Source organism: Papio anubis, chromosome 1 (genome assembly GCF_008728515.1).
Source record: "Papio anubis isolate 15944 chromosome 1, Panubis1.0, whole genome shotgun sequence".
Lineage (NCBI taxonomy): Eukaryota > Metazoa > Chordata > Mammalia > Primates > Cercopithecidae > Papio > Papio anubis.
The window spans coordinates 149084113-149093274 of NC_044976.1; the positions used below are offsets into that span (position 1 = coordinate 149084113).

At 37.2% G+C, this 9162-nt stretch overlaps 1 protein-coding gene across 2 annotated transcripts in view; it reads left to right on the plus strand.

Moving 5' to 3' along the window:
• NSL1 (NSL1 component of MIS12 kinetochore complex) overlaps positions 1-3785 on the plus strand; it is a 51099-nt gene extending 47314 nt beyond the window's left edge. Inside the window, exons 5-6 of one of the 2 annotated variants that reach the window (XM_003918793.5) lie at positions 1369-1436; positions 2275-3785. In XM_003918793.5, the coding sequence (XP_003918842.1) occupies positions 1369-1436; positions 2275-2553 (347 nt within the window). In that variant the 3' untranslated portion in view covers positions 2554-3785. Of the gene's footprint in view, positions 1-1368; positions 1437-2274 lie in introns of those variants that run through there. The other variant, XM_009199029.3, reaches the window with a different exon arrangement.
• Positions 3786-9162: the final 5377 nt, after the last annotated feature.

Sequence of the window (9162 nt, forward strand, 5' to 3'; positions counted from 1 at the left end):
AAAGCCACAGATATTTTCATTTTCTGTTGTTGTAGATACCTCACACTGTTTACACTCATTGTTTTTATATTATGGTAATCATTATGCCATCAATTTTATTTAAATTATCAATAAAGAAGCACATGTATTACCTATCACAATTTTCTACTTACATTTTAAATTTTATTTTAAAACATTCTGAAATTTTAGAATAAGCAAAACTAATATATATAGTGATTAAAATCAGATAAATGGTTGCTTCTTATGGAGAAAATTGATGGGGAATGGGGCACAAGAGAACTTTCTGGGGTGATGAAAATGTCCTGTGTCTTGGTATACACTTGTCAATTGAATGCTGAACTTACTGTCTATACATTTCACTGTATATAAATTATACCTCAATTTAAAAAACACATTAAAAAATTTTTCTGAGAAGGTGTTCATAGGTTTCACCAAATGGCCAAGGAAATTTCTGATACCAAAAAAAAAAAATCCTTTCCTGAGATTATCCTGTTTCCATTGTCTGTCTCCTTTGAGTGCCCTCTTTCAGTAAGCTGTTTTTGTGGTTCATTTCCATTTCTCTGAATGTGTTCTCACTTTTTAAAGATGAACCTAAGACAAGTCAGAAAAGAAAAAGAGCAGTTATGAAAGAAATATTTTGCCTGGCTTATTGACCATTCTCTTCTAGCCCGTAACTGTGACCCTCCTGACATAGTTATATACTTACTTTGACTCTAATAAATTTCTAATGAGAACTACTCTTCTAAAAACTAATTCATAGATCATTTCATAATGGAATGATTTTTTCTTATTTTCAGTTTTGTTTGGAGTTTTAGTAACATTTTTATCCTTCTGTATCATTGAATATGCAGTTCTCTTATGGAATAACTATAAACATTTATAACAAAGATTGGAAGAAGAAAATATGTATTAGGAAGTAAGGAAAGAGAAAGTAATATTACTGATAATCTGTTCCAGATTAATTCCATGTAGGCATGATCTCAATGCAGTGTGATTGTATATTCTAAGATCAAATATATGTTACTTTTATGAAATTCAGAGTAATATAAAAAGTATTAGGTTATATTTATTTAAAAATGTGATGATAGTGCTCAAAGATGTTAAATATAGTGGTAGGTAATGTATAGAATGAATATTGAACTCTCTTTTAGGGGCACACAGTGTTACGACTACTCACAATAAAATTTTGTCTACCATCTTATGCTTATAACTTTTAGTTTTACTCTGTTATTATAATGGTCTCACTGTAAGAAAGATTAAACTGAGGTGAATCATCCTAGCAGATTTTTGTCCAGATAGCATCTATATGCCTTTCATGATTTGCTATTAGATAAAAACCTAAAATACTGTTTGACAATTTTTTTGCAGCCCCTCATATGGAAAATTTGAAATGCAGAGGGGAAACAGTAGCAAAGGAGATCAATGAAGCCATGAAGGTAAAAGCTATGTGCTAAAAAATTATAAAATGAACAAAATGTATGGCTAGGTATTTGCATTCAACATTCATGTTTTTTAATCTGCTGTAACAAGGATTCTCAGCGGTCTTTTAAATCTTTAATGAATGTATTAAGCAACAGTAACACTCCGAATAGCTACCATTTATCAGGTGCCTACTATGTGCCAGGTAATATTCCTGACTTCTTTAAAGGTTGATTATATTTTTGTGTTCTGGGTGTTAGCAGTTCACTGAACAGTTTTGGATAATAATACCAGCTAAAATGTATTGAATAATTGGTATGGGCTCCATCCAACTGCTTTACATGTATTGCCTCGTGTAATCCTTACATCCTGTGAGACAGATACTGCTATTTCTTCTGTAGATGAGGAAGCTGAGGCACAGAAAGGCTAAGCAGATTGCTCACATAAGTAACCTACGATCCAGCATTTAAAGCCTAGTTCGGCAAGGGCACAGTGGTTTATGCCTGTAATCCAAGCACTTTGGGAGGCCAAGACAGTCAGAACACCTGAGGTCAGGAGTTCAAGACCAGCCTGGCCAATATGGTGAAAGTCCACATCTACTAAAAATACAAAAATTAGCCAAGTGTGGTGGTGCGCACCTGTAGTCCCAACTACTTGGGAGGCTGAGGCAGGTGAATCGCATGAACCTGGGAGGTGGAGATTGCAGTGAGCTGAGATCACACCACTGCCCTCCAGCCTGGGCAACAAAGCAAGACTTCTCAAAAAAAAAAAAAAAAAAGAGTATTGTGTCCATCTTTGTCTGTGTTTCAGCCTGAGATTAATGTTGAATATTACTGTTTGTTTGTTTGTTTGAAGTCCTTGCCTGCATTAATTGAACAAGGAGAGGGATTTTCCCAAGTTCTCAGGATGCAGCCTGTTATCCACCTCCAGAGGATTCACCAAGAAGTCTTTTCCGGTTGTTATAGGAAACCAGATGCTAAACCTGAGAATTTTATAACACAGATAGAAACCACACCAACAGAGACTGCTTCCAGGAAAACCTCTGACGTGGTACTGAAAAGAAAGCAAACTAAAGACTGCCCCCAGAGAAAATGGTATCCATTGCGGCCAAAGAAAATTAATCTTGATACATGAGCTCTTCCTGTTTATTTTGGGAGTTGAAAATAGGCGCCATCAACATTTAGATTACAGCCTAATTAATACCTAGATAAGACTTCATTTGAAACAAGAAATAACTCTTTTACTAGTGATTCATTTATACAAATACAGTGTCTCTGTGCGGGGATATGATATAATATTGTATTTCCTTGCTGTTTTATCTATTGTAAATAAAAAGCATTTTAAAAAATATTGACACAAAGCCCATCAGTGGGTATTAAAAATATTAAAAGTGCAGCCTTTTACTGTCCTTAAGTGCTATCAACCCTCAGCTCCCTTGTAGCTTTTGTGGGATTTAACAAGTAACAAATTCTGTTGTGTTTCCCTGGTATACATCTTTCCAGGAAAAAAAAAAAAAAGAGAGCTGTATAATGATTTTTCATTTACATGCTGAAAAGTAGTTATCAGTTCTGCACAGCAGCAGATGCAGCATTTTTTTTTTAAAGATGTAGTGTGATTTGTCAAATTAATGTGCAGGTGATAATACTGGCTTTGACTTTGTTACTCCATGTTCAGCTCATTTAGGTTTGTGAGATTAATTTTAGGACTTTTTGTTGTGTAAGACTGATGACTATTATTTGTGCAACATTACTCTTTGAAATAAAAATTGGCATGTAGCCAATGTTTCCTGCCCACACTTTTTTCTATAGACCATTAACATAATTTGACTTGGAACTAATGATTTCTTTTTAGGGTTTCTTATTTCTTTCTTTATAGATCATTCCAGTTCAAAATATATATCAGATTAATACACTGGCAAAGTATCATTGTATTATTGAACTATTTTACATTTGAAGATGTTTATATATCAGGTATATAATCACTGGGAGAAGTCTGAGAAAGCGATATTGCCTTTATTTCTAACATTTAACTGTAGTTTCTTATAGCTCTTATTGTGTGTCTTACATTATACAGTGTAGGCAGGGCCATCGAACTTACCGTTTCCCCTTTTGATGACTCTGATACCTTCATTCATTTTTCAAATGAATTTACTGATCATGAGGTTGGAAAATCTGTATTTCTCTTGCTTATTATATGTTAATAATCATAAATGTCTAGATTCACCAGAAGTCACCTGAAGGTCTGTCTGGGCGAAGAAAACTTACAAAGCCACTTTACTGCATTTTGTGTTTCAGTGTTACAATTTGAGATCTGTATATTTGTACACAGCCACGTGCTTTTCATTAAAATAATGTACAAAGACTGATCTTGATGCTGTGTATTTTTGTGAGTTGTCTTAGGCATTCCTGAGCTCAGCTTCAGTTGGAGGGTGGGTCAGCACCCTGCGTTTCTGAACATACTAGACTGCAGTTTAAAACTGCATAATATGTTGCTATTCTTACAGTGCTAACATTTTTATGGTATTAAAATTCTGTATGATTTGTTTCACTTCAGAGGTCCCCAAACAAAAGAATTATTGTTTATTATATGAGCTAATTGCATTTTGATTATGTAAGAACATGGTCCCTCCTCCCTTTTAAGTGAGGTATATTGTGCTACATAGAGTTTTTAAATGATGTGATAGATTTGCTCTGAAATATTCAGCAGAGAAACAAGAAAAGGAATCAATTAAGGAAATGTGACAAAAATCCTGTATGTTGAATCTGTGTAATGAATATATTCTACTTTGTGTTGGAAATTTTTATAATTTTTTAAAAAATGGTTATATTTTAAAGTCCCCAGGCAGACAGCTGAGATTTGAAATCCTCTTGAGAGCCCAAAGTTTTACTCCACAGTTATAGCAGAGTTTAAAATAGAAATACCACTGGGAAAGACAGTACATATTAGCATTATTGACTAAGAAAAGCATGAACAGTAGCAGTAATAATATTGAATAAGTATACTGTGTAAGAGGAGAAGTTGCATTTCTGCATAGGCCAAGAACTAGTAAGCTAAGAGGATTAAAAGCAAGAAAGTCTGTAGTTTTAGGGAACTGGAAAGGTTGAAGGAGAAAATTGAAAATCAAATCTTAATCTATGATAAAAAGAAGCCTAGATTGAATAGGGTCTTAAAATTCTCTTTCAGAAAAGAAATAGCCAGGTGCGGTGGCCTTATTCCTGTAATCCCAGCACTCTCAGAGCCTGAGGTGGGCAGATTACTTGAGCCCAACTGGGCAACATAGTGAAACTCCATTTCTACAAAAAATACAAAAATTAGCAGGGTATGATGGCACACACCTATAGTCCCAGCCGCCCAGGAGGCTGAAATGAGAGGCTCACTTGAGCCCAGGAGGCAGAAGGTGCAGTGAGCCAAGATGGCACCACTGTACTCCAGCCTGGGTGACAGAGTGAGACCCTGTCTCAAAATAAGAAGAAGAAGAACACAAGAAGGTTAAATCTAGTCCCAAAGAATAGAGAACACTGTCAAAGCTGGTTTCTGAAAACTGGTACCAAAATCTACATTAGTTTATTTAGGCTACTATGACAGAATACCACAGGCTGGGTGGCTTAAACAACAGATACTTATTTCTCACAGTTCTGGAGGCTAGAAGTTCATGAGAAGGTGCTGGCAAATGCAGTTTCTGGTGAGGGCTCTCTTCCTGGCTTGTAGATGACCACCTCCTTACTATGTCCTCACATGGCCTTTCCTCGGTGTATGCATGTGGAGAGAGCCAGAGTACAAGCTCTCTGGTGTCTCTTCTTATAAGGACACTAATTCTATCAGATCAGAGCCCCACCCTTATGGCCTCATTTAACCTTAATTATTTCCTTAGAGGCCCCATCTCCAAATACAGCTACAGGCACATGGGAGTTAAGGCTTCAACATATGGATTTTGGGGGGACACAAACATTGAGTCCATAACACAAGCCCACAGAAAATCTTATCCTAGACCTCTTTCTCTGGCCCTTTATGGCTTGGGCTCTGTAGAAGACAAAGTGAATAAAATCAAATTTTTTATTTGCTTCAAACAGTATGATTTTATCTTATAAGATGTACTTTTTTTTTTTTCTAAGACTGAATTTGTTTGATTTCTATTGAACACCTATCTTCCCTATCCACCTTCGTTCATTTATTCATCTGTTCAACACATACAGCTGGACACCTGCTCAGATCAAAAGTCAGAGATCTTAAAAGCACAGCCTCTGAGCCAGATCATCTGGGTTCAGATTTCAGTTCTACCATTATTAGTTCAGTGACATTGGACAAGTTACTTAACCTGTCTATGATCAAAAGTCAGAGATCTTAAAGAGCATAGACTCTGAGCCAGATCATCTGCTTTCAGATTTCAGTTCTACCATTATTAGTTCAGTGACACTGGGCAAGTTACATAACCTGTCTGTGCTGCAGTTTTCTCATATGCAAAATGGAGATAATAATTATGCCTACCTCATAGTGTTATTCTGAGAAGTAAATGAGTTCATAATGTGAAGGCCTTAGACTAATAATTGGCACATATAAGTACTCTATGATCACTGTTATTCCTTCTTTTGATAAAGGAAATGAAAACACTCAGGGCAAGTGTTGTCTTCAGGAAGCTTATATTCCAGTGAAGAGGATGAGTGTGCAAACAATGATAATGCCATGCAGCAAATGGTATGATAGATGTATGTGTGGAACTTAGGGGAGAAGTCATGGAAGTCTTTGTAGAAGAGGTGCCATTTGAGCAGTCTTGAAATGTTTTAGGCAAATAATCAGGGAAGAAATATAGGAATAAAGAAGAACAAATTACTGTTATAACAATGTGGATCAATATCAAAGATACTATAGTGAATAAAAGAAGCAAAGTCAGGCACAAGAGAATACATACTGTGTATGGAATCAGAATGGGCAAAACTAAGCCATGGTGGTTCCCTCTGGGGAGAGGGGAGATACTAACTAGGAATGGCATGGGAAACATTTTTGGGTCAGCCAAACGTTCTCTATCTTGATCTGAGTGGTGCTCACATGGCTGTATACATATGTAAAATTTTATTGAACTATACACTTAAAATTTCTGTACTTTTATTTTATGTAAGTTTTATATTTTAAAAATGCACAAAATGGATTCACCAAATATTTGAGGAGAGTCTCCAGCATCAAAGACAGACCAAGAAACTGTGAGTCCCTTAATGGCAGGAATCTTTGTTCCATCCACCTGGAATAATTGCTGGCACATGATGGGCCCTGGATGCATAGTGGTTAACTAAGTGAATTAAAACAAAAACCAAAGAGAATAAAGGAACTCAAAGAAAACAGATACATACAAAGCAAAATCCCAGAATGATGACTGTACTCCCAGAAAGAAGAGAAAATCATACATTGTTTAGAAAACCAGAATGCTATTAAATAATGATCAGTAAATAAGAAAAAGTTTTTGAAAATTAAAAATATGAAAGTTGAAATAAAAATTCAGTGGGAGGGCTGGGAGAGGAAATGAAATTTTCCCAAAACTAAAACACAAAGATTAAGAAATGGCAAATTAGAAAAGTAAGAATAAAGATAAGAAGTTCATAAAGTTCAAAGTCTAACTGATACCCATTCCAGAGAGAGCATGCAGAAAAAGCAGCAGAGTCAAAATTATCAAAGAGATCATGCAGTTACCATATGGCCCAGCAATTTTACTCCAAGTTCTAAACCTAAGAGAATTGAAAACATGCTCACACAATAACTTACACACAAATGTTTGTAGCAGCAGGTTGAACGTTTATCAACTGATGAATGGATAAATAAAATGTGACTATCCACTCAATAGAATATTATTTGGCAATAAGAAGAAATGAGGTACTGGTAAATGCCACAGTGTAGATGAACCTTAAAACATGCCAAGTGAAAGAATCCTCTCACAAAAGACTGCTGTCTTTTGTAGACTCCATTTCAATGAACCGTCCAGAACAGGCAAATATACAGAAACAAAAACTAGATCTGTTGTTGCCTAAGGCTGGAAAGATGGAGAGGGTGGAAGGAATAGGACGTGACTGCTAATGGGTTTGGGATTTTTTTTTTTTTTCCTGAGACAAGGTCTTGCTGTGTTGCCCAAGCTGTAGTACAGTGGTGCTGTCTTGGCTTACTGCAACCTCTGCCTCCCCGGCTCAAGCCATCCTCCCACCTTAGCCTCCCAAGTAGCTGGGACTACAGGCACGCACCATCATGCCTAGCTAATTTTTGTATCTTTTTGTAGAGATGAAGTTTTGCTATGTTGCTGGTCTCAAACTTGTAAGCTTAAGCGATCCACCCACCTCTGCCTCCCAAAGTGCTGGATTACAGGCGTGAGTCACTGTGCCTGGCCTGGGATGTCTTTTGAGGGTGATGAAAATCCTCTAAATTGATTATGGTGATTCATGACTGCTTGTTGAATATACTGAAAACCATTGAACAATACACTTTAAAAGGGTGAGTGAGATGGTAAAAAGAGAGTAAAGAAACAGAAATAATACAAGAAACATTCCCAGACCTGAGGAATACCAAGAGGAATTGGAATGGTATCAGATTACTAAACAACAATCCTAAAATCTAGAAGCATCTGGAGCAATATTCTCAGCATAAACGATTTACAACCTAAGATTTTATACACAAACTAATAATCAAGTGCATGATTAGCTAAAAGATATTCTCAGATATGCAAAGCATCAAAAAAAAATTACCTTCAAGGCATCCCGTTTGGGGGTTCTACCAGGGGCTATGCTCTATTACAAAGGGTAAGCCAAAAAAGAAGCAGCCATGGGATCTGGGAAACTAAGGCTCCCAAAACACAGCACACTCAAGTCTACAGGCTACTAACTAATCAGCAGATTTGGAGAATAGGCAGACCAGGTTGGAATAAGACTATGTAGGCCGAGTGCGGTGGCTTAAACGCCTGTAATTCCAGCACTTTGGGAGGCTGAGATGGGCAGATCACCTGAGGTTGGGAGTTTGACACCAGCCTGACCAAAAACTAAAAATACAAAATTAGCCAGGCGTGGTGGCACATGCCTGTAATTCCAGCTACTCCAGAGGCTGAGACTGGAGAATTGCTCGAACCCAGGAGGCAGAGGTTGCAGAGAGCCAAGATTGCGCCATCGCACTCCAGCCTGGACAACAAGAGCGAAACTCCGTCTTAAAAAAATAAAAAGAAAAAGAAAAAGAAAAAAAGAAAAGATTATGTAGGACTCTAAAAGAGATATTTTCAGAAAAAAATAAAAGTGACAACACCAGTGATAATGTTAACTATGAAGAAAATTGCATAGGCCGGGCGCGGTGGCTCACGCCTGTAATCCCAGCACTTTGGGAGGCCGAGACGGGCGGATCACGAGGTCAGGAGATCGAGACCATCCTGGCTAACACGGTGAAACCCCGTCTCTACTAAAAAATACAAAAAACTAGCCGGACGAGGTGGCGGGCGCCTGTAGTCCCAGCTACTCCGGAGGCTGAGGCAGGAGAATGGCGTGAACCCGGGAGGCGGAGCTTGCAGTGAGCTGAGATCCGGCCACTGCACTCCAGCCTGGGCGACAGAGCGAGACTCCGTTTCAAAAAAAAAAAAAAAAAAAAGAAAAAAAAGAAAAAGAAAATTGCATAAAGGAGATATTTTGTAATATGATTAAGATGTTCAAAGAAACAAAAAATCAGGCAATTATTCACTACAGTAAAGGCGGAAAGCTATAGAAAAAAAGAAATGTAATCAGGGTTACA